Raw genomic sequence first — 27137 nt, 5'->3', positions numbered from 1 at the left:
TGTCCAGAATAATTTTCCATAAATCGCAGTTTTAATGCTATTTCTTCAACATCCAACGATTTTCCATAGACACATGCTCGCCAACGTACAAAAATCTGTCTTATTAACGCGAAAGAATATTAATCCTATCGTTTCCCATGAAACATAACGCATCTGCTACCCCCTAACACTATCCTCGCTCTCGAACGCTTTTCTCTTTCTCGATTAGCTCTAGGACACGTTACTTTGTACTGTTCGCTCTACTGGTTGCTCTTGGTGACGTAAAATCCGAAACATTACTCGGTAACCCTGAATTCACGTATCGAAATCTTCGCACGAACGATCTGCAGCAACTTAGAAACGAAATAGCCAAAGGAAGATTATTTTTCAGTTCGAGTACTTTGTGACGTAAATCTTTTAATCGATAAACACTTACAAATCATATTAAATATCAAATATGATTTTGTTGGAAATTATACAGAGAAAATAGTTGCAATTATTTTCTTCTAATTATATTTAATTAACGAAATATTCAAACCATTTAAGCCATGAGTCTTTACACGTTTCATTGTAATAGCAACAAAGTTACCGCGTTATTACCAATAATTCTACGTCACCGAAATCTTAACCCTATCTAGGACAGTCGACCACGTGGCCTGACCGGTTTAAACCGGCAGCTAATGCTTTCTATTTATTAATTTATATTATTTAATTATTATTATTATTCATTACTTTTGTATATAACATAACTCTTTTTATAATAATAAATATTGTTATTGTTGTTGTCAATAACGCGCTAAATCTTTTGTTTAAATTCCTTTTTAAACCTGCATTAGATTCGCCTATCTAGCCTAAGGACATTAAAGTTCTGTCGAATGCTTATCTATCAGTCACCCTTTCTTCCCACGAATCCCAAGCACTTTATATCTTCTCTTTTCTCTCGCGATTGTTTCTCCGTACTCTCTTTTAATCACGTTTCTCAAGCTGGCAAAATCTGTCCATCGATCGAACAATCGTTCGTCAGGGTTCTCTTAAACGAAGAATTCTTGTTTCTTCTTTTCTTTTCTTTCTTTTTTTGTTTCTTGATTATGTCTCGGATATGGCTAGTTGGAGTGCGTTTCTCGCGTTCCTATCGGTATAGTTTCGTTTCTGTCTAATCTGAATATATCAGTACGTGTACCTTCATTCAGATTAATTAAGTTACTTGAATTTCAAGAGGATACTTGATGGAGAATAAAGGGAACGTATTTACGAATGTATGTAAAAAATATCGATTTGTAATTAGAAACATATATGCATAATAGAGAGATTTTATATATACGAAATATAACGGAATGTAAAGTTTAGAAGAAGAGATATCGGTACATATCAGTAAGTACTAAACAAAATCCGGAAGTAAGATTACATTACCTAGCAACTATCTTTTTTTTTTTTCTTTAAGTCAACGAACAACTGAAAGCATATTTAATTGAGTTTCGTTTGGTCAAGTAAATTCATTCGTATCGGTATGTGAAATATTGCTAATCATTTGCTATCAAGAGTCTTTGGTAATTGATGAGAACAAGCATAGAAATACGAGTAAAATAGATGAAAATTGCAGGCTGGTTTCGTATTACTCGAATTGAAATTTGTTGAATCGAAGTAACTTGACTAATCCAAACGAAGCTTATGCGGTTAGTCTAATGTTTCTTCCCATTAAACGAACAGTAGCGGAAATATTTCGTTGAAAAGGAAATGAACGTTTCATCGAAAACAGACGGATCTTAATACAAACGATAGATTATTAAAATCTATGATACTTAATGGATAATTGTATACTTGGTATTTTGATCACCGTGTTTTTTACCTACTCGTATGTTTGTAAAATGGAGGATCGACAGGATTTCGGGAATTCAATTAACTGAAAGACTAACTGGGATACAAAGTCCTGGGTTTCGGTATTTGAATATGAATCGATTCGATAAACTTTCATTGTCTTCAATGCGAAGCTAACGAGCCTCGATTGGATACGAATTCCGATCTTGGGATTCGAATATCGCTCTATTTAATATTTTTTTTTTTTATTTTATACTTTTTTGCCTATTTTCTGTGAAGCTCTGAGTATTAACAACGACTAGATTCTAAAATGTTAATTAAGTCACCGAGGATCCATCTTGTACGCCAATAGTGTGAATCCTCCTCCACTTGTTCATCCCTTTGAGCAAAGGATTAATGGCAAAGGACGAATATTTACTCTTAACGTCCACTTTGATTACTTACAAACCATATTGATCGCAAATATAACGAGAACTGCGATTTCTTACGAACGAGTCGTATAGTTGCAGGAAGCTTCGAAATTTTCATCGCTTGCAAATTTCATGTTTACGTAAAGCTCGTGAAACTTATTCTAATGAAAACAGTTTGCTGAAAGTTCCTGTAACCACGAATCACCGTGTAAAAAAAAAAAAAGATTTTTAAGGGGCAAAGTTTCGCGGCAACTTGTATTTTTTCCTGTTCGTTGAATTTAACGTAAACAACAAGTCAAAGGATTGTAAAACGATACTCTAATTTTAGCTACGGTCATTTTACGCGCAAACGAAAAAGACTTCGACGAAGCAATGAGGAGAACGAGACCAGTCAATTTGTGATAATAAAAATTGTGTACGTTACCAATGAATGCGAACACGTGGACCGTTAAGAGGATAAAAAGTGGAGTTAGGCCCTTGTTACTCTAGAAAAGTACACTTACACACACTTTCCGCACTTTTTTTCGTCGTGTTCACTCACTCAACGAAACGCAGCGAAAAAAAAAAAAAATCGCACCACACAGATTCTCACGCGCACGGATATGAGTTAACACATTTTGTATGTCTTGCCTTTTCGTAATTTGAACGCAGCGAGACTTTTTCCTATTTTTCTCGGCTTTAATGTCTAGTTAAATTGTTTCATGACGTCTCTTCGCTCAGAACCTCCCTCTTTCTTGCGATATATCAAACGATGAATCGTGTCGTGTATTTTTTTATTATTTTCTTATGCTTGTCTTTTGTACACGTAATATAATAAACTATGCGACGCGTACACCAGTGTACAAGCGCCTATAAATATAATGTAAATATTTAATATACAATAATGTGTATAATATACTATATATGTATATCTTGTAACGTGTATATATGTATATGTGTATATGTATATACATATATACGTAAAGTATACCGATAAATGTTATACATATGATACAGCTAACAACACTTTACAAACGGGGTCACATAAAAAATAAAGAATCACGATTTCTCACGTTTATTGACTGTGTACGTACGCGCGTAATTTGTCCGGTGTGCTCACGAGACATCACTGACTTAAACGTTTATTTTATAATTCCTATTTTTATGTCTGAAATGATCCGAAACGCTTTTCTCGCTGAACCGTGAAACGACACAACCCTCACCTCTTTCCTCCTTCTTCCCTCTTCGTTCTAAACACCCTTCCATCGTCTCACTGTCTATGGTTCACACAAAAATAAATATATATGATATATATATATATATATGTACATATACGTATATATTATATTATATATACATATATATATATATACAATACATGGTTTCTTCTTCCTCTTCATTTTCTTCTTTTTCTTCTCCATCTACACTCTACGGAACAAGCGTTCGATTCTCAGAAGCACGCAGAACAGCTATTAGTCTAATAGACTAGGTGAAACCCTGAAAAGTTTACGCAGCTGGAAAATAGATATTATAATTGATAACGGGAATTGGAGGCGTTATACACGCGGAAACACTCGACAGTCGATCTACGAGAAAATAGAGTTTTTTCTTTGTCTTTTTAAGTGTAACAAGGACAGATCAAGTGTTCGTCGTCCTCCAATTGTGGATGCGATCGAATTGCAAGTTTAAGCGGGCGAAGTATTCGTTGGCCGAAAATATCGTACATAAAGGATCACGACCTTTTCCTTCCGTTTTTCTTCTTTTGTAATTTTGGAAAGGGAGTTTAATATGTGCATATCTAATTTATATACAATTAATAATAATATACTTAGTAAGTTTCTATAATAAGTATGTATATATATATGTAAAAGAAAATTAATTCAAAACTTGACGAAATGATTTGTAAAGAAAGAAACTAATAGGATTACAGAAAGCTCTAAACGCACATTATTTATTACTAATATAATGAATTTCTCAATCAAGCTGGCACAGGCGTGACTTTATATCGTTTACCTTCTGCTATCCAAAATTATTTAAAATGAAAACATCGATAAATTTTTTAATGGGAAATTCATATCTATTTTGGTATATATTTTTCATCTTGTCTTGTGTAAGGAGAAATAAAAGTGATTTAATGGCTCGTATTATCCCCTTTAGAAATATGGCTACCACCTATCTATATTAATAGCAAAAATAAAAGGAACTCCCCTATGTTTCTAAGCTCAGTTTATAGACTACAGAATTAAACTATCGAAGCAGCTGCTTCTCCCTGAGTCTCTTAACCGAAATAACTCCTGCGTACAACGATCGAAAAATATAAGCTTTTAATATACAAGCCAAGCAGATAGTCGACCTGCTTATGCTACATGTGACAAAATTTAATATAGAATCGAAGAAAACGCGATTTCCTGTCTAACGATATTATTAGCTGGAAATTGCGAAATACTTAATATTTACACAAATTAATTACTGAATGTTAAAAGTAATGAAACATAATGAAAAAGTAACGGCAGCCACGTCGATATAACAAATAATTATAATTGTATAAATTTCGAAGATATGGAAGCTAATATAAATTTTAAAAAATTTGCAAGTGTTACATTTCGCTTTATTTCTCTTTTCTTTTAGTATTTGAATATCAATTGCACAAGAAATTATTCATATTTATTGCGCAACAAATTATCCAGCCATAAATCTTTTTGTAGTACGTGATCCTATTATTACAATATCTCGAGTATCGTAGTTACTTGTTCATCGACACCTGCTTACCCTGTTCAGGGACTACATCGTCGAAGGGTAAACGTCGACCATTAACTTTACTATCCACCTCGATATATGCAAAGCGGCATAATTCGCATCGTATCATCGAAACCTTCGTAAGTAATTGTCATACTTCGCCCGTTTAAATTCGCTCTTTGACCTCCCACTTCCGATCATATTGCGTACATTATTATAACGACAAATAATTCTCTTCTATCGCTGAACATTATATATCTTTGACGCTCAACAATTTAATCCTTTAAGCATTGAACCACGATATTTATTGACTCTTTGTAAAAGCTTCGATCTTACTATCATCGCTATCGATAACAATAATTACTAATTTAAAAAAAGTCAATAAAATAGATCATCATAGTTATGAATTATTCTTCTCTATTTTCAGTCTGTGAAAATGGAAATAAAAATATTAAACTTCGATAAAATGCCATGTTAATCAGTCGTTGGAGATATCGAAAGAAGTAAACCGAAACTATAAATAAATATATGAATCGCTTACGTTATCGTACGCTTAGTACGCAATTCTCTTATGTAATTAAAATTCTCAGAGATTTTCAATCTCACTTTAAATTCCATTGCTACGATGGTGGCAACGCTGAAAGGATTAAAACGACTAAAATAGAGCAACAATCGCGTCTTTAACAAAAATATTCTATACCCCATCAACTAACGATTGTTGCGATCTCTCGTTTTTGGAGGACATCGATAGGTGAACGCAGAAAGAAGGATAGCGCTAATCATCCTCGCTTTAGCAAGATAATACTGTCTAAGACCGCGTCATTTTTCCGCTTTCTCAGCACTTACAATTAGATCCGCTTCCTTCCCTTTTTAAATCCCCTCGACTTTCCAATTCCTCGAAATTTGCGCTCTTGAACGATCACACTTATTCTCTCGATAAACGGTACAGCGTAGCTGGTACTTAGGTATGAAACATTTCGCGAGTCAACATCGAAAAAATACCGAACGCTCGCGTAACTAGAAATGGTGCTTTACAAAAACCAGATGGTGGCGACTGAACGTGTCAGATAACAACAAATATTCTGCGACAAAATTGTCCAGTGGATTAATAGAAATTTAGACTGTATTTTCTTCTCTCTTTTTTTTCTTTTTTCTTTTTTTTTATGGCGGGTGATACGAGATTACATAGATGTGAATTGCGACGAGGCGGAATTAACCGCGAACTCCTCTTGATTTTGACGGCTAAATCGAACATGCCTAATCGCACGGAACGCCTAAATTGATCCGCTGTGCAAGTGAACATTATCTTAGATAAGATACCTTGCACGGGAGCAATTGAATCGTTCAATGATTTCCACCTGAGAAAGGTGAAGTGTCATTGCTATATCTTAATAATTTGTATAATGACGCTTCAGCGTAGGTAGCGATAAATACGTAACATTCCTCGCTAGAATACGTCACAATTATTTAATTCCATTATTCCTCTCGTTATCCTCTTGTTATTTTACCGTCCGTGTGTGAGATTTTTTTTTATCATTTTCTTTGTATTCTTCGTGTCCTTATGTATGTACAATCGAAAGCAGTGGAGTAGCGTAATTTTTCCTAACAGTTTTACATCGCAGCGCGCGTGCTGGAGTCGTGTCACAGTTTCTTCACGCGGCATCTTCGTCACATTGACAGTCTTCTATCTAGTCGCGACCGATAAATTTTTTTTAGTCCTTTTCTTTTCTACATTTCATGCGATTCGCTATACCGATTACAAGTTTTCACATACTATCTTACAACGAAATAATGGCCATTTAATATTAAACGACGATAATGGTTAAATATTCTTACGAGTCTACGTTGGAACTGGTGAAACTTGTAAAAAAAAAAGCAGAATATTAAACATCTTCTTTGGTAAAGTAAACGAAAACGAAAATGAAATTTAACAATTTAAAAATAATTTAATAAATTACAAAAATACTTTAATTGTCATGTAATTAATCGTAGATGCTATTGGAATGAAAGATATAATTTAATAGGATTGTGGGGTTCGAGTATATGAAAAAATACACCGACTATTCCTCTTTAAAAAAATAAATCCATAGGAATATCTCTCTTCTATTGGAACGTTCAATGCCATTCTTCGTTCGACCGCCACCCGATCGATCATCGATCGTTATTGAACCTATCTGCGATATGCAACTACCTGTTATTGGCGTGTTGTATCTTTGGCAATAGATTTCTGGGCAGACTCGTCTTTACAGATAAAATGAACATCGTGTCAGACTTGCTGGGATGTGATCAAATCGGTTTTACTAGAATTCTTCAAGATCGACGGTCCAGGAAGCTTCTGAGTGGTGCCAGACGTGCTCGAGGGTTGTACCATCATTGGCTGACCGTTTACCAGGACTATGGTGTCTCTCACGGAATTGTATCCTGCTGGTGGCCCTACGTTAAAATTATTTCATGAAACCTAGTAGATCTAGTAGGTTGTAACATATAAAATGTCTGATTTTATTGTATCAATGTTTCCTAAATTTTCCTATTTCAACAAATGTCTGTATCTTTGTAGATGATTTTAAAACTGAAGGTTTTTTATATCATTTTAACTTTGTAATTTCTGCGTGTAGAAATGTATTTCTCTTAACGTTTGGTGAAGTACGGAGTCGTTAAACATCGGACATTCTATATGATACAACACGATAAATATTTGCTTATATTAGTTCGTGTATGTACATATGCAAAGTTTTACTTGAAATTCTGTTTGGACTTCTCTAAATATGCATGACGTTATTCTACACATTGTACGCAATTTCTCTTGTTCCATTAACATCATGGTATGAAGCTATTAATTAACGTTGGCTTATATGCAAGAAGTATACGTTATAGTTAGGATTTGCTTATCACAAGAGCAATAATTTCTCTGTTATACGATGATAATTATATTAGGACAATTTGATTATATCATTACATTCTTCGTAATAAAAAAATTATTTGAAGAATATTCGTAGAAAAATTTTCCGAAAATGTCAGCCATGAAAATAATTCCTTCCGCAAAATATAATTAAGAACTAATGAAATACCATTGGGTGGTTAATAATTAGCAATTATCCTAAATGTATCTAAATCGATCGTTATAATCCTTCACTGATATAATTACCATTTGTTACTTAGAATTCTATCGACCGATTTAATACTATATAAACTATTGACATTTTGTATATGCATTTTGCATATTTAGTTTTGTCATAGATGCACAAACGTCCACAGACTGCTCGTAACATTTGTGCTTTACAAATAAAACAATCGTGTATTGCTAGCGTTTCCTTCTATCAGAATTTGGTCGGCAACTATACGACTGATATATTATAGTTTTAAAATACGAGGCACATATTTTCTGCAGCACCCTGCATATCCAACAATCGCGCAAATAAATATATAAATAAATACTCGGTCCAGACGTATCTCATTATCGATCACAGTCAGCACACGATGTAAGCGGAGACCTCTACACAAATCCGTGATAATTTCGTTTAATATAAGAAAAACACCGTTTCCTTGTACCTGTACAGCGTTAACCTTCGCTCGGACATAATGGAATCGAGTATCTATCATAGCTTATTATATTTAGATTAATTATTATCTGCTACCAGGCGAGTTAAATGCAATTAGAACCGAAACTGATGAAAATTGCGCCTCGTACGACCATGTATCCACCACGCTGCTCCACGCCGTGCCGTGTTTAATAACGTAATACACGTCCTGTCGGATGATGTTTACTTGCACACGACTGGAGCTTAATCAAGTCCTTGATTACCTGGCGACGGTGTGTGAGTGAGCGTTCTCGATGGGGTAGAAGGATTCCTGGCCGCAGGACCCCAATCAGAAGTCGGTTGTAAAAGCATCTTCGCGCGCCACCAAACATTCTTCCCGTTGCTCTTCTTCGTTTTCCCTTTTCCTGGTCTTTGCCACGACAGCCTGTTGTCGAGATCGTCGTCATCATCGTCGTCCTCGTCGTAGGCAGGACGACGACGCCGATCCCTCAGTTGATTCTGTAATGAATAACGTATTAATGAATGTATTTCAGCTTGTTTATATCTAGGAATATTTTGATAATATTAGTGGAATTGTTGATAAAACTATTAGGATATCAAGGTTGAGCTATATGTATTGTAATTATTACGAGAAGCAAGAGTCCTTTTTTTCTTAATTCTGAAGAGTCATTTGCTATGCGCATGGTTGATAGAAATATTAACACTTTATTGATCAGGCGGCTTTTGCTATAAATAAAAATTGCCACGCGGCTGGAATGGAAGGATTTTTAGAAAATGAAAGGAAACATTGATGGTTCTTTATCGTGTATTTTAAATCAACCGAGATATTGATATTTTACTTCCTAAAATACTGCACTTACAGTAGCGGACAAAAGTTTAAGACGAAATGGAAGAAATAAATAATTGATTTACTTTCCATAAAAAATATAAATACGGTGTTCTACTTTTGGTATTAACTAATTGTACATTTGTTTGTACACTTAGAAAAAAAATTTCATTTTGATATTTTGCTCAATAGCTAAGTTATAAAAAAGGAACGAAATCTGTATAATATTTCGTCGGTCAAAAGTTTAAGACTATACAAAAAATATTAATTTTTGGTTAAAAAATATACACAATTTTTGTTTAAATTCAATATTTTGTTCAATATCCGTTATTTCTTATCCCTTCGGTACATCTTCTTGGCATAGAATCTATTAATTTTTTATATTAATCTACCGTAATATTATTCCAGGCTGTTTCAATCGTAGAGTAAAGTTCATTTAAATTTTTCGGTTTATAACCTTGTACTGTCTTTTTTATGATGCTTCACAAATTCTCGATTGGGTTAATGTCTGGTGATTGCGACGGCCACGGCAGCACGGTGATATTTTCTTCTTGAAAAAACTGTTTCACAACCCGAGCCGTGTGCTTCGGATCATTATCATTTTGAAAAATAAAATCATCACTCATATTGTTGCGTGCAAAAGGTAACATTGTGTTCTTGAGTATGTCCTTGTATTGAAAACGGTCCATAATTCCATTGATACGACATATCGGACCAGGGCCGCTTCGAGAAAAACACGCCCACACCATAACGTTGCCACCACCATGTTTAAGAGTTTTTAAAACGCACTGTGTTTTCAAACTTTCGCCAATTCGACGTCTAACGTACCGTATCCCGTCAGAACAGACGCGATTGAATTTCGATTTGTCAGAAAACAATACCTTTTGCCAATCTTCACTTGTCCAATGCTTATGAGCTTTAGCAAATGCAAGTCGTCTTTTTCGATTCCTAGAACTCAGCAGTGGTTTCTTTTGGGGTTTTCGTCCTCTTAAGTTAAAGTCTTCTAATCTTCTCCTAACAGTTCTAGCACTAATTTGTGTATCGTTTTCATAGTTTATCTCCGCAGCAATATTATTTGCACTACGAAAACGATCCTTTTCGCTCAATCGATGAATCCGGCGATCCATTTTCGGTGTTGTTTTCCGTGGTCTTCCGTTTTTCGGTTGATCGCAATACATGCCTGTCTTTAAACATTTATACCAAGCTTGTTTACAAGCTGTTTCTGACCTGTTCACTATATTTGCTATTTCGGTGAAGGTTTTACTTTGCTTTCGCAGCCTTACGATTTGTTCCCTTTCGTTTTCAAGTAAATTCTTTGATTTACCCATAGTCTGTTCCTACCTAAATGAATTTTAAGCAATAAAAGGTACACTAAACAATGATTTTGACATTCCAGAATCAAAATGTTCAAAAACTGTACTCGTACTCACGTTTTACACAGATCGTCTTAAACTAATGTCCACTGTTTCCAAGTGCTAGGCGGTAACTAACTGTTGTAACTCCTACATTGTTTGTATTTAACAACTGACTGTCTGAGGTTACGAAGGTCAAACATACAGCTACGTTATTCCAAAGAGACAAACCGAATAGAAGAACAATATGCGTATAAGATGTTTGTAATCCGGTTTACAAATCATCGTCTTAAACTTTTGTCCGCTACTGTACGCACTTTTTTGGAAGTGTCAAAGCATTTTCGATATTTATTTAGATAGAAGGAGAATGCTTGTAAGGATAAATGAATGTAAAGGTAAATAGTCGTAAAGTAAAGGTCGTATAATATCTAGGGAGATACGATCTCCAAATCATTGCTGTCAGTGTATTGTCATTTAATGTAGCTATTATTACTTCGCTTTGTTATAACTTATATAAAATCATATAGTAACTACGCACGAAAACTCTAACTCTAAACTGCTAATTTTCACGAAAAGGGGAAAAGACTATCGATCGATATGATAACTGGTGTACCTCAGTACTTTGTTATATTAATATAACTGTTTCTGTGTTACAATTATACATGACAAAACACTCGAGAATTGAAAGAACTTCTGCCTATGCAATCAAGGACTCTTATAATCGGCGTGCCAATAATCAATATTCCAATAATCCACATTCTATTGTATGTACCAATCCTGAAACTCTCATTCAATTCCTCCGACTTCAAGAGACCAAATACTTTAAATGTTATCGTGTTCCTAAATTACTCTGTAAACGACGACACTCGTATTTAACCGCGAACAACGTCGAACAATTTAATTTTACTTACAAGAGCCACACCAACGATGACCAATACTGGTATTATACCGACAACCCATCCAACAACGTCCGCCCATTTTGGATAAACGTAGCCACCGTATGTAAGCGGCTCGTATTCGACCCAATTAAAAAATAGGATGAAGAAGAGCGTAGCTGGTGTAATCACTTTCCACATCCACGTCCAGAAAAATCTCCAGAGACGACTACGAGGTCCGATCATCTGCTGCACGTCGTCGAGAAATCGATCCGCACCGTAGATCCAGGCGACCAAGATACATTCGCCTATGGCGATCAATAACACCGACCAATTCGCTGCGTATTTGTCCATCAATTGCAACCAGTACATACCGGCCTGGAAGTGCAGCGAAATGTGACATTTTAATTACGAGCGATCTTCTGGAACTAACCCTCGAATGAATTATTTTTATAAATATAGTAAAATACTTTGAAATTTTCAATTTATATGTCATAGATCCGTAGAAAAATAATTGTGAAACTCTATCTCATTTTTTTATAACTTTTTACTTGGGAAAAAAAGTTATAACGTACATGGAACATATAAGCAGATTGAATATTGTGAAAGACGATAATTATTTTATTTATCGTACACTAATATTTCTAAGATACTTTAGAGTATAGGTAATAGATAATAAAAGGAGATAACAGCTACGAATAACACTAGAATATTTAGATTGTAAAGACAATAAGACGATAAAGTAAAAAGTAGTACAGTTTTATAAATGGACAGACAGTCTATCTGTTAGCTTACGGCAATAATTTAAGATATATATAAATACACTCGAAAGCTCCATCTGATAAGTATCGCGTACTTGTTATATATTAGTAGATATAATTATGTTATCAAGTGACAAGATTATGCATTACAGATTATTAATTACAGAAGTTAATATAATATGAAATTACCTATGTGAATTAGATATAATAATTAAAGTACATATATAATCGTAGATTCTTAATGTTATCTTCATCGATATAATAAATTTCTATAACTAATATGAAGCTTTTTATAATGATCACGTATTTTGAATTTACTCGTGTACTACTTGGTATTTTTTAATCTTATAAATGAAAAGTGATTGAAGTTCGATGAATACAAGTTTCTAGTTATTAGTAACGTTTGCGAATTCTTTTTCCTACGTTTGAAATTATTTACTTATCCTTTTTAGTATCAGTTGTAGAAAAGAAATATTCGCGGTTTCTCCTATGTACAATATAAACTTACATTGGTAGTGAAAATGATACCACCGGCGTAACCGAATACAGCTGCTGCCAGGACAACCCATAATTTGTAATTTCTCAATGCTGGAAAGGCATCGAGGATCGCTGTGGTAACAGTTTCCATCAGAGCGAATTGAGAGTCGAGACCCAAAGTGAGCAGCATCACGAAGAAGAGCAGCGACCAAAGTGGTGCAACTGGTAAACGAGCTACTACCTATTTGTATGACATATTTTTTTAATAACAAAAATATATAATTAACACAGCATACTTTATATATGTAATGAATATATAAAATATATCTTTTAATGATTAATGTATAGTGTTTATACAAATGTTTTAGTCTGATATATATTTTTAGATAGTATAACATTTACTATTAAAAGTATTAAATACTAAATTTTAGAAGTACATTTAAAACGTCCATAAATACAGGAATGTGTAGCTAGTACACTGCAACATAAAATGTAGCAGTAGAATGAAAATTAAAATAACAAAATGGCTAATGCTGTTACAGAGGTAGGTACTTTCGTTTTGTATGAAAATAAAGAAGCCTGTAATCTGATTTGTAATCCTAAAGTCTTTCAGTTCTCCAGTTCAAGTCCAGTCTTCAGTTCAGTTTTGTAAAATAAGTTTACAAAAGGAAGAACATTTTATGCTAATAATAATTCTATATTCACGTACCTCAGGATAGACAATGAAAGCGAGTCCAGCACCCTGATCGACGACAGACGCGACAGGAACGTCAAGCTCGTGAGCCAGGAATCCGATCACAGAAAAAATGACAAAACCAGCGAAAAAGGACGTGCCGATATTGCTGACGGCGACGATCAACGAGTCCTTGTAGCAATTGTTGTTGAATTTGTTGTAGGAGCTGAGCGTTATCAAACCACCCCAAGCAGGGCTCAAGGCGAAGAAAATCTGCACAGCGGCGTCGCCCCACACTTTCGCGGACATTAGCCTTTTCCAATCGGGCGTTAGATAAAAGAGAATGCCCTCGTCGGCGCCGGGAAGTAAAATCCCTCGAATGAAAAGAGTTATCTACGAACAGAAAACAGAGTTCTTCGTTTACAGCTCTCTGCGTTGGTTAGAAGCGTCAAAAAATAGCGAATTCCGCATGAGATTGACTTAGAGAGTGAAAGAAAGGTGTGTGGGGAAAATCATTCGATATGATAGAACGCGTATTAGCAGGAATTGAAAAAAGTAATCGCGATATTAACAAGTATGGAAAATAAGTCGGATTATAGAATTCCAGAAGAAAATAAAAATTCTAAAGAAGAGTTGATGAAAATTACGCTTACCAGAACGACGTATGGGAAGAGAGCAGTGAAATATACAACCTTTCCCGAGCTTTGAACACCTTTGCTCAGACAGAGGAAGACGATAATCCAAGCTAGCAGGAGATTCACTGCCATCGAGGGTCGAATTGAACCTGTCTCCTCGATGCCGCTACTCATCCCCAACACGTGATTGCTACGTAACGCATGATTGAAATGATATATTAGAAAAGTAGTTTAGTTCGCAACTAATAACTTTATTTTCTGAATTATTTCGCTTTTATCACTACTGAATCAATTACACGATACAAAGCATAATTCTTCTTTTGTTAGATTTAATTGCAATACTTGCGAATGTACTCTCCTTACTTGAAATATTCCTCAGCAGGTGGTCTTCTAATGGCACTAGTGATGTTTTCCATAGTCAGACCCATGGAGGCCATCTGAGTGGAATTTAAACATCTTGTTTTGAAGTAGCTCATATTTTGAGACATACACGCCTCGGCAGCTTCAGGCATGAAGCAATCTTCGGTGCTCCATGGTGGTTCGCACTTGCTCCATGGCAGTTTACCAGCTCCTGTACAAACCGATTAACATTTCTTTATCGATATTAAGCACTGATATTTTAATAATGTTCCCTTGGTCTAAGAGACGTGCAATGAATTATTTTTTATTGCCATCGTCTCTAAATAGATAGATTAACGACGACACATTTCAATGGTTTCAGTATTTATTATTTATCTCTCTTCATGCTGCCTTGTCGTATACCTAGTTATTTTCCCAAGTACGAAAGAAAGAAGAAAAATTCACAAGGAATACCGCGAAACCTAGATACCCGTTGGCACTCGAAACGCAGTAACCTACACTCGGACGAATCGATAATACACGCACCGTGATACTGTGTTCTCTCGTTCATAAAACTTATCAGACACAAAAATCCTTTTATCCTTAAAAAAAAAAAAAGGAAAAAAGTAAAAGATATGTAACATTTATGGATAACACTATAGTTAAACCTCACCGGCCACGGAAACGAAGATGTAATAAAGTGTCCAGGCGATGATCAAATTGTAATAGAGCATCACCACCGAGCTGACCAACACCATTCCATATCCCAAGCCGCGGAGTAAGGGGCAGAAGCGTTTGTATGCTGCCACTGGGCCAAGGCTCGCGTACTGCCCTGTGGGAGAGAATATTGCAAAAGAGAAAGGAAAAAAACAGTTGAAGAAATGGATCGATAAGCCATCTGTGCCAGGCCTAGCAGTGCACCTGCAATTTACACGGAATATCGAATCGCACAACGGGGGTCGATATCACGAACGGTTCACTGGTTCGCCTAAAAATAACGTTACGTAAGCCTGGTAACGAAGAACAATCGTTCATTGATCGTTCTATTTCGGTAAATCAACAAGCGTGGACACGGGTTGACCTTGGGCACAAGATGACCATAAGAATGAGGTTTGCATTCTTATCACGTAGCTGTACGTCTATTTCCGTGTGGTTTCGCCTCTGCCTTTATGGATGAGATATCTTGCGACGTAATTTCGTTCGTGCGATGTTATAAGCGAAAGATCTCGCGAGATGTCTATTTTTTCGTATTTATAATTGAACGTTGTTTTCTGTGGAAAAACCATTCCGTGTATTTTGTGATATATTCGAGTCTTCTGCGAATTTATGGACAAGATATCTCGCAACATTTTAAGTGAGATAAAAAAGAAATAATTGCATGCTTTTGATGGGAAAAATAAAAAGTTTGATACTAGTCACTTTGCGATAGATCTAACGTTAAAGCGTCACGTCTTTCATCCTTCGTCATCGTAATGACGTAGTTTCGATGTCCTCGATGTTGCCGATCCAACTCGTAATATTTAATAAATATTAATATTTCTCATTCGATTTATATTACTTCCTTTCCTTCTTCCTCATTTTTCTGGCGTAAGGGAACAGCTGATCGCTCCTCTTGGAAAGTTTCAACGCGGATTTCACCGATATAGAATTAATCGATAGTTATTTGGTGGCGTACTGTGGTAGCTTCGCGTTCCAAGTATTCCAAGATAGGTGCGACTGTTTTCTAAGAATTTTGAATTGGCCACTACAAGACAGGCAGATTTAAAATAGAACTGCTCGATTCTTTTCATTAACCTTCGCGAGACTGTAATATCCGCTGGTCTTCTGAACACGAAACACGAGGAACATATTTATTTTCCAATTTCGATAATTTTACAGAGAGATTATACTCGATCGGATTTGAAAGCGGAAACAACAGCTGTTCATTTTCATTTCATTTCATAGATTATGTAATACCACAGTTTAGCAGCGATTAGTTTATATCCCTTTGCAGTATACCAAACATCCTTCGCAATATATCTTATCCTAATACTCTAGTGATTGTTAGTTACTTATTTACATTACATTAAATAAATGATATTCTCTTATACGAAAACGGAGTTGAAGATTCTACCGTGTCAATATAATGAAATACTTGTACATTGTAAACGCTGCACGTATAGATAAGAGGGATTACTTTACTTACCTAAGGAAAGCTCCATGAACATGAGAGGAAGCCCGGCGATAATGAGCATTATCGTAAATGGTATTAAGAAAGCACCCCCTCCGTTCGAGTAGCACAAATACGGAAATCGCCAGACATTGCCAAGGCCGACGCTGTAGCCCAGAAGAGACAACAGGAAGTCGAATTTCCCTGTCCATGTACCGCGTTCTGGGTGTTCTTCTTCGCCAGCCTGCAATGGTGCCTGGCTGTTCGCCACCGAGTACTTGTCTTCGTTCTGCTACAAAGGATACATCGAATTCTTTTATTCCCGTTCTGTCTCCTTTTACTCTTTTATGAGATAGGAATGGTTCTTTGTGCTCATCAGAAGTTCGATAATTCGTCGATGAAAGATACGGAGTCGAATTCATAAATGTTCGTGAAGCTTGTGTTCAGCGGTTCTCAACTCTCGAGTTGAATTTCCAATGAAATTTGAAGTTTAACGTTAGAATATGAAAACAGCAGATCTTTCAACGTCAAATATTTCTACAATTTTATCTAGAATCATGGGGAAATTTTTAATTTACCATTGTAATATTAACGTATCAGGGAATTCCAGTATTTCGTATAGGAAAGTAATTTACTATGTTTACTCGTGGAGGGAAATGTTTTGATTCCAAGAGCGGGACGAAGTAAATTAAAAAATTTGCATGACTGCAATATCTGTTTCTTATACTTACTCATATTTGGATAGAGTAACGAATCTTGCAAGATAAAATGTTAAGATACGTCTATGAACATATTCTGTAACGAGTGATTTCCATAATACACAATTCATAATGGCATCAGGCAATACCGTACACGTTTTACCAGATAATAAATCAAATAATCCTTGATTTAAAACGCACTTAAAAAGTCACGAAGAATAAGAGAAAATAACGAGCAGCGACACGCTAAATGGCAAGTACTTAACTTCGTTCATGGCGTAAAAGAAATTGTAATATCGTTAACCGTCGAATCAGGTCAGACCTCCTAGAACCAGGCGGATTCCGCGTATTTTCCTTTAACTCGTATTAACTTTGAAAATCCTGTTCGAACATTCCTATCTCCATCCTAGCGTCTTAATTATATTACTCGCTTTAACTTCGCCCTCTTACGTTATCGATCACAAGGAATATTACCCTGGAGATTTCTTTGAAATACCAGCGCCCTGGTTGAGAACCGCTGTACCGTGTCAAGGCGAAAGGTCGCGAAATTTTCGCCATTTTCCTTGGTATCGATAGTTCCCCAATGGTCGATGGATCGACATATGCAAACGATGTTACGTAAACGAATAGTCGGAAGAACCAAATCGCAGAAATTCTACGAGGTTTCTCTACTTGCAAAGAAAGATAACGTGAATAGTAACGACCATTGGGAAATCAACGCTAACAAATTGCTTCGACGTTTCGATCTGTCGTGTATCGTCTAATTTTCACGATGTCTTGAACATTACATACAGATAACAGCTGGGTGTAGCTTTGTAGGACACGCGTGTCAAGTGCAACGTGGATGATTTATGACTGATGATTTACATTCTCCACGCCGCGCCGTTTCGTACTATTATATTTAAATTGTCTCATTCTTGGAAACATCAATTCCTTTCGCATGCATTTGTCCCCTTCTCTCAATTTAGCAAATATACTAAATATTCTCTTCTCGTTTACTATATGCTATTTATTTGTCACATTTTACAATTACGTATTTACAATTACTACAAACATCTTGTAAATATTTTTCCACAGAATTTACAGTAAAAATTTCGAAAGAAAATGAAGATATCAAGATATTCAATATTTCTATCATATTCGCATGCATTTCTTTCCTCTTCCTAATTTATTAAGTGTAATATTGCCTGCATTTATTAAACTATTTGTTTCTAATATTTTTGTAAGTAACGTGACACCGAGATTACTAAAATTTGTCAATGGAATTTAAAGTAATTAGAAAAATGAAAAATATCGAATAAAATGTAAAGGTGGTAAATATTCTGTATTTTGTAAACGAATATCAAGACACTCTGTCATTTGATAGGATTTATATTAATATGATTCAAGGTCCATGGTATGAGGATTAATTCTTCAAAATTTCGTCAAGATATTTAGAACAATAGCAAACGTACAAATTTTTCATTAATGGCATTTTGTGTTCAACTATGTAGCGTGATAAAGTACGCGTGCACTGCGTGAAAGCGTGAACTTTCCATGATATTAATATCTTCTAGCCATCGAGGAAGGGCATGATAGCAGACTGCAGATGTTTATGCAAATTCATATTCATCATGGACATAGCTACAGAAATAGAACTTAAATGCGATTTAATTAAATATCACAAGTATTTTACTTTTTGCATATTATGTACATATATACTTTCTATACATTTCTTGAGTCTTTAAACTTATCATAAGTTTTATTGAAAATATTACTACGAATGCATAAATATACGCAGTTTATACGAGTACCTTAATTGAGACTTCGCTTAGAAATTGTACCGAGACTTTTGAAAATCGTAATAAATAATTAAAAACCACAATTAAAAGAATATCTCTCTTGCAAGAAATTCGCTAATCAATCTTGTTGTAAATTATTTTTTAACCTCGATAATGGTAACCTACATCGTTTTCTATCTTATTGTAATTGATAAAATTATAAAATATCGAACGTTCTTCGAAAATTATTTCTACGAAAAGTTATCGATGAAACAGAATAGACATTCGTACTCTGGTAATTTAGAAATAACGAAGTTGAAGGAATTATAAAAATGATGAATAAAAACCTATTTAATATTAGCAGCTGACCTTCTTCCAAGTAAGAGCATGCTTGGAATTGATTTCACGGAAAAATGATGCGCATTTGAGACGGAGATGACCCGCGTTCCAGTAAAATTGCAGTAAACGTTCGAAATGTCTTGAAACAGTTAGTAGGTCGTAATAAATCATAAAATCATAGCGCTGATATTAAATGCCATATGATATTGAAATTTGATCAGATATTTACATCCGAATATTTACATACGTATAATTTTTTATATCTCGACGATATTTGCATTTCGTTTTATCTTTTTATTGCTAGTCGGTCGAAAAGATGAGGTTTGTTTTGTTAGTCGAAAAAACATCGAAAGCCATCGAAAGCAAATGCTTCTATGTATTGCTAATGCACCAATCAGTGTTTGTGCTCTTAATTATTTGGGATTGCGTACCTTGCCTTTAAATTCCATTTAACAGGATCTCTTGAACATTTTCTCTTTCCTACGTCTCTGTGTACATCATTCAATGAATTAGTAAAACATTTTTTACATCTCATTCGTTTGTATAAGCTAACTGTATATTTTTTCCCCTAAACATTGATTTTAATGGATTTCTATGACGCCATGTCTTTTTATTGAAAAATTTAGTTGAATTAATACGAGAATACGCGATATGCTACGTTCTTTACATTCTCTTATCTATATCGACTCGTTACACCATCGCACTTCACTAATAATCTTTCATAGTCGTACAATTTGATCAATTTGCAATAATTTCTAACTCAATTATAATGTTTTCTCTCGTACATAAACAAAATTATAAAACGACAAGGTGCCTGAAAAATGTATATAGTTTTCTTTTATGTTTGTTCAATATTTCTCACAAATGCTCGTTTCTATCGAAACGTCGCTCCTTCTTCCGTTACCTCTAATTACTAGGCTTTAATTCTTACTACTTAACGTGTTTACCATTTAGCGCTTAATTAGCGAGAGTTTCGTGTATACACTAATCCAAGTTACTAACTTTAATTAACTATTGTCGTATCGATATTTCACATTATCGATGCTTGGTATTTTTAAAAAAGAAGGATGCAATATATAAAAGAAATATCTTCTACAAGTAAATAATTATCGGCGGAGTATCTTTTCTTTTTCAAATAATTTTGCTACCCTCTTTGTGTATTAGTTATCGTTTTCCGATATTACTGTTATCAAATGATGTTAGCTCGATGCTTTTCATTCTCCGATGGTTCCAGTTTTCTTTACCCCGGTGTCAATAAATTATATAATAAATTGTAATATAAATTAGAATATTTACAAATTACTGAGAACAGTAGAATTAATCTCTCGACGATATGATCAAATGACGAACAATTTCCAATATTTGCTGCACTAGTGTCAGATACTAAAACCATATAGATATATATCAAGTCTCTATAGAAAATAAATAGGTATCAATGATTACGTTACATACGATGATATTTGAAATACAAAATATATACTATTATATATGACGATTTGGTTGAATCTCTGTCTCTCAGTGAATCATGTATCAGTGTTAAACGTTGTAAAAATCTCCAAAAACTTCCGTAATACTTTCTATCTCCGATTTTTAACAAAAGCCAGACGAGCAAATCTCCTTTACTATTACAAAGCTAAAGGAAAGAAGAATAAAAGAAACACGAAGAAACGAGAAGAGACCGGTAAAGAAAATGACTAACCATCCGCTATGTCAGTTCAAACAGACTTTAATCAGTTCGAACGCAAAGAGAAAGAAGATCTGACATTAAGGAATCTGTATTCGACTCTGTCTTATCGTTAATTAACCCTCTTTACCTGCAAGTTATTACGAAAAGGAGGAAACAATTAATTCGACAAAATGACCGTTTTCGTGGAAAGATTTTCATCGGGAGAACGTTTGTTTGTCTGACTGCGTAATCGACGTTCGCATTAAGGTCTTTGCCGACTTTAGTGTTTTACAAATTCTCGCGGACGATTCATTAAAACGTTTGCCTTGACGCTCAAGAACATTAAGTTTTCGCGAATCGATTAAAAGCCGAGAAACTCATTCAAGGAAATTTCATTTTCGAGATGGATCCCAGCTCTCCGCTCGGAGAGCTGTTCAGCTCTGGCCATCGATTTTCCCTCGAGCTGTGTTCTTCCTCAAGAACATCAGACCGATACTTCTCGCTCGATAGTCGAATGAAAATCCTAAATCTTCGACGGTGCGGCGAAATGTCAAGCATCGACAGGAGCTGGATGTTGCGACCGAATTCTTCGCGTTTTTCCGCTTCGATGGGTCGAATCGAATATCTTCCTTACCAACTTTCCTGGATATTTCGCTGTTATTGCGGTACGTGTGTTACAATCGAACTAGTTTCGCAAGAATTCCATTCGACGTGTATTGATTCGATTTTAATGTGAAACTATTTTTACAGAGATCGATATGACTCGTACTGGCAAGGCAAGTAGGAATCATTACTGGAAAGATTTAAGGGACGGTACAAAAACTGCCAATAATAGAAAATTTGGTAATTATATGAAAATTGAATAAGATTTTAAAATTTCAATGTAGAGGAGATGAAAGCAAGAATAAAAAATTATTGTAAGAAAAATTGAAAAAGCAAAATTAAAGCTAGTAACTTATTTTTCATCTCTCCGAAGTAAAAGGATTAAAAAGGCAAATTTTCGGAAAAGGAATGAAATAATAAAATCACAAAATTGTAAGTATCATGAAATATTAAAATGATCGTTTCAAGAGAGACTTGTGTTATTGCATCTACTATGCAACAGTGTCTTTTTCTATTAAAAAGAAAAAAAAATATGATTATAAGCAAACCTTCTATTACCACGAAAAAGAGAGTGTAAATTTAATGGTGTTATAACGAGGACGAAACGGACGGATCCTGGAAATGAAACAAATGGAGAGGAAATTCAATGGTTTTCGAGGCGTCTGTAAAACGATGTAATTTTAAAGCGAAAATAACGAGGGACCAAGAAACAATGGTGTCCGTGAGGTTGTATAAATGTCGCGTAGCGAGAGTTGACTGGGGGTTGGCACAAAGAACGACTTGCATCTTGAACGATCGTACGAACGAGAATGCTTCGTACTTCCCTAGTGTGTGCGCGTATTTTTCAAAATTCGAGTCTAAATCGAGGATAAAGCTCCGACAACTGCATTCTCCTGAGCAGCTTTGAGCCGTCGCTTTCTTTCTCCTTTGTTTCGAGATCTTAATCGTTGTTTAACTCTCATCCGACAACATTTTCTATCTGCCATGTTGAAGTATTTCAGTAATATACGTTTTAGTATAATAAAAAAGAAGAAAATAAAAAAGAGAAATAAAAACGGCGAGGAAGAAATAATCGATATGATTGGTAAAATATTAAATAAAATCTAATTTTCATTGTTTCAATTAATCTAAATTCTAAATAATTGGATTTAATTGTTTTGCTGTATAGCTATGTCTAATTCTATCTTAATTCCTATGTTTAAATTACAGAAATATACGAGGAAGAATCAAGGAAAATGATACGATTCATAACATATTAAGTAAATTCTTATTTTCATTATTTTCATTGAATTAATTCAGCAGATTTAGTTGATTTGATATACCGTTATGCATAGCGTGATTATTTAAATTAAAAAGAATTGTATTAAAAATTTATAATACTTACGTCCCAGCATTCCAGATAGGAACGAATCCTTGGTGAGGACTCCTCCATTCTCTAAACTGGCACCGAACGCGTCTACGAAGTCAGACGAATCTTCTCCTCTTCATGCTCTGCAAACGTCTGAGAACTCGTACTGGCGCATCTGTTCTTGATTCACTAGTGTCCATTGTTAATGTATAGCTTCGACCAAGCGGTAAACCTCTATATATCTTTCGTTTCATCGATTTTTCTACACCAATTTCTTCCCTCGATGTTCATTCTTCAGAGACTTCTTTCTGTTTATCTCCTAAAACAACACACAAACACATACATTAAACCATCCAGTGTCAAAATACACTACTATCTAATTACAATTGCACGTTTGAAAAAATCATATTTCGCTTTAAACAATTTCCATATTGCTCGTTAACATCATTTTTGCTGTTTTAAACAAACATTTACGATCTTTCTGATATTTCGGATGAGTTCAAGCGAAAAGTTCGTATCAAGCGAAACGATCGGTGGTGAATGATAGAAAAGAGCAAGTCGAAGAAACCAACATCGCTAAACGGTAATTACTCGCGTCCTAATTGCTGTTATCAAGTTCACACCAGATACATGGGCAGACAGTAACGTAGCTACTTCTTGTAGCTGACAGACCGGGTCACGCCGTATTTCTATCCCACCCACTATTTCCATCATTCCCTTTTCTCACCGTTAATTGCGGAACTCGACCAACGATACAATCTAGTGGAAATATCCTTTACACCAGGGTAAATAACGCGGCTATGCAACCTTCGGGTAAACCGTATCGCGAATCGTTAATTTCGAGGATACTCGCGGACGTGTGATTATTCAACTTAATAGGAATTATCGAATATTTCATCGAACGATGTAATGTAATTATATGTAAGATAATGTTATGTACTTCGTAACATTGGCAGACTTTCGTTTTGAACAGCAGAAGATCCGCGATATCGACATTTATGAAAATACGATTACCTATGAAACGCTGTTGAATGCAAGTTGATTAATAATTCATCGAATATCGTAATTGAAATAATTAAAGAATTGCTATTCGAAAACTGATATTCCATTTAAATGAATGATGTTACTTCGTATTAAAACCACAGGACGATTGCTTTGTTTTAGATGTTTCAATCATCCCCTTAAATTATTTGATTATTTAAACGAATTAATTATTTCGTAATACGATACACGATTTATATTACGACATATCGATTGTTCTACATTTATAGTGCCATCTTATTCGTGTAAGAGAAACGTGTCTCAACCCTCAAGTTGTTCATTGACGTTTTAAATCCATTCACAAATTATTCGATTATTTAAATCAATTAATTATTTCATGACAAAATACACAATTTATATTAACTGTTGTTAACTGTTCTTACGGTTATTAACTGTTTTAAATTATAACAGCCTAATCTCTATAATAGGAACGTGTCTGTATCCTCGAATTGTTGATCAGCTTTCGTCATCTTAAATCCATTCCAAATAATCCTATCAATCCTTAAATATATACAGCCATGCATCGATTACCCTAACAACTCTGTTTCCATAATCTATTTTACGATATCGTTTTAAAGAGGCGCTACAAGTCGCTACAACAAGATGCAATTTTCTCCGGAAAATAACGCGTGCGCATCCCTCGCAGCACCTGGGAACATTCCGCTGGGGTAGTTTTCATCGAATAACACGTTCGCGGCGCAGACACTCTACAAAGAAGTGAAAGCGCGATATGGATCGCTTGCACCGATGAATGTTTACAATTTACGCGATGCAATTAGGAAAAATCGAAGGTTCAGATAAAGATCTCTAAAGATAGAAGCTCGATCTTGAAACTAGCGAGAATAGGCTATGAAATGGATAAATAGAACGTTACGAGGAGATGATATCAAGAAATTAGATCATGGCTACGATATTCCATGAGAACGCGGGATATGGTTAATGTTAACCGTCAGCTGTTGACCTTGTCTGTGGCAAACTTTCGTCTTTAACCTCTTCGTCTGCGAAGGGGTGCGACTCAAGTGCGCTCGCACTGCGCAAAATTTTGCCTCTTCGGTTGTTCCTCGTCGAAGATAGCCATAGAACATTTTCATAATCGTTATAGAAATTCTATATATTGCGTTTCATTGCGAGTTTGCGGATTTAAGCGTGATTACTAACTTGTAATTTGCTTGAAATATCATATATTAAATTTGAAATTGATAAAATATTATCTAGATTATAAATAAAATTATCTAGTATTTTAACGTTGTCTAACAGTGATAAATGCTGTTTCACAGTATACGCTTAATAGACATTAATACAAATTTTTGTGAATTTTATGTATTTTAAATGTTTTTAGTGAATTTGAAAGTGAATTAATATTTATAAATGACAATTATTTGTCAATCGATCTAATGTAAATAGAAGAGAGGATTGATCCGAAGAAACGAGTCTCAAGAAACGACTTGATGATTTTCAAAGAATTGTTGATTTACCAAAAATTTAACGAAAGATTCATGTATCCCCAATCGTTGGGATAAAAAGTAATTCGAGCGCGTTTAATACACGACGTCACTATAGTCACGCTTAAATGTCACCCGGCTGGCCATGGTGGCAGTTCACCCAGTACGCTATACACGTACCTTTGCTCACGGTCTTACGTAAACTCGATAGTGGATTCTACCTTTACGAAATCTGTGTCAGTGGAGCCCTGCACCGAACTGTACGCGAAGCTTTCGAGTAATCGCATATGAACGCGATCTGAATTGGAACTAAAATCGAATTTATACGAAACGCGTGAAATCATGGCACTGTTCCAAATGAACAGGTCGTTGAAAATCTCGTCGATTCACCTCTGGACGATCCATTTTGGATCTAAACGAACACACTAACGAACGAGAAAAATTTCCACGCAACGAGATGATTTTTCTCGAATCACAAACCGAAATTTCCGGCGAGAGTCGATTCGTAACCGTTACGTAACCGCGGGACGAATGTCGTTCACCGAGTGGCGTTTCGTCCCGGACGAGAATCAGCCCTCGAAACGGGCGCGTTCAATCGCACGCACCTGATTATGCTCGGTGACGCAATCCAGTCGGTGCACATCCTCCACTGGGATTCCACTTGGCCGGTGGTCGATCAGCTGTCGTCGCGGCTGGCAGCGGTGCTCGCGCTGCCATCGGAGAACTTGGCGAACCCTGTGCCAAGGTCAGAGACACGCACTGTCACTGCTTCTCAAGGTCACAGCGATGAACCGTACCGCGCGTACGTCCACGGCACGACACGAGATAACACACAATCAAGCAAAACGATTCGACAAACCGAACCTCTTTGCGAACCTAACGTGCGTTCTTTCTTGTTATTCCACGTCACACCGAGTACATTATAACGTTACATGGTGTATCAAAACGATGATACCGAGACCGACACCAAAATCACGTATGTTGTATGTGTCTCTGTATGTAATAAACGAGAACAAGACGAGAAGAAGAGCGAAGAGGCAAAGATAGACGAGACTAGACGCGGCGAGACCAGACGAGACGAAATGAGACGAGACGAGACGAGACGAGACGAGACGGACGGACAGACAGACAGTGGAAACAGTCCGTGCCCGGGCAGCCAGCCAGCCAGCCAGCCTGCCTGCTTATGGGAGAGCTTTTCTACTTGCAGCACCCCCAGTCGACCCTGTCGAGCCTCGAACTCGACGGATCGATCGATATTACTGCTCCTGCGAGCTGCGTCCTACCCTAAACCTTGCACTCTCTCTCCTCGGCTACTTCACCACCTACTCTCCACCTCCGAGGTACCCACCTTCCACTACGTAGCTATCGTTTACAGCGAAACTCTTTAACTTTCGGAATGCTACTCGACCTTGCGTCGCCACTGTCTCTTTGTGCTCTTTTTTCTTTCCCCCATTCCTTCCTACTTTTCTTTTACATTTTTTCGCCTCCGTTCGTTCCATCATATAGGTAACTCGTTCGCCACGGTACACATGCACGGTGACGGTCTCGTACTTAATGATGTAATTAGCGGTGTTTGCTCTTTTGATTTAGGTAAGAGGGACTCGTGTATTTCTCGTTTCCTCCAGACCTCGTCGTCCAGCTCGGGGTTAGTAATTGCTCGGTGCTACAGCGCATCGTTTTCATAATAGGGATTTC

The 27137-nt window shown here is 35.8% G+C and overlaps 1 protein-coding gene across 6 annotated transcripts; it reads right to left on the bottom strand.

Moving 5' to 3' along the window:
• Positions 1-1426: 1426 nt before the first annotated feature.
• On the bottom strand, positions 1427-26729 carry LOC132915670 (sodium- and chloride-dependent glycine transporter 1-like). Of its 6 annotated transcripts, none has more exons than XR_009659933.1 (12): positions 26048-26707; positions 22996-23278; positions 16582-16837; positions 15070-15228; positions 14421-14628; positions 14076-14247; positions 13459-13815; positions 12781-12990; positions 11548-11889; positions 8722-8956; positions 7111-7352; positions 1427-6607 (listed from the first exon to the last, which is right to left on the bottom strand). XR_009659933.1 is itself a non-coding variant. In XM_060975507.1 (12 exons), the coding sequence occupies exons 3-12, from the start codon at positions 19789-19791 to the stop codon at positions 7186-7188; spliced, it is 2124 nt and encodes a 707-aa protein (XP_060831490.1). In that variant the 5' UTR covers positions 19792-19830; positions 22996-23278; positions 26048-26729; the 3' UTR covers positions 1427-7185. The 6 variants fall into 6 exon arrangements, 5 of the variants coding, with proteins under 5 accessions (XP_060831490.1, XP_060831494.1, XP_060831486.1 ...); XM_060975507.1 differs by adding an exon at positions 19774-19830 and having other exon boundaries at positions 1427-7352; positions 26048-26729; XM_060975511.1 differs by adding an exon at positions 19774-19830 and having other exon boundaries at positions 1427-7352; positions 16582-16834; positions 26048-26729.
• Between the last annotated feature and the right edge of the window lie 408 nt (positions 26730-27137).

The sequence above is a fragment of the Bombus pascuorum genome, chromosome 1 (genome assembly GCF_905332965.1).
Source record: "Bombus pascuorum chromosome 1, iyBomPasc1.1, whole genome shotgun sequence".
Classification (NCBI taxonomy): Eukaryota; Metazoa; Arthropoda; class Insecta; order Hymenoptera; family Apidae; genus Bombus; species Bombus pascuorum.
This window is presented reverse-complemented; position numbering and strand designations above follow the sequence as displayed.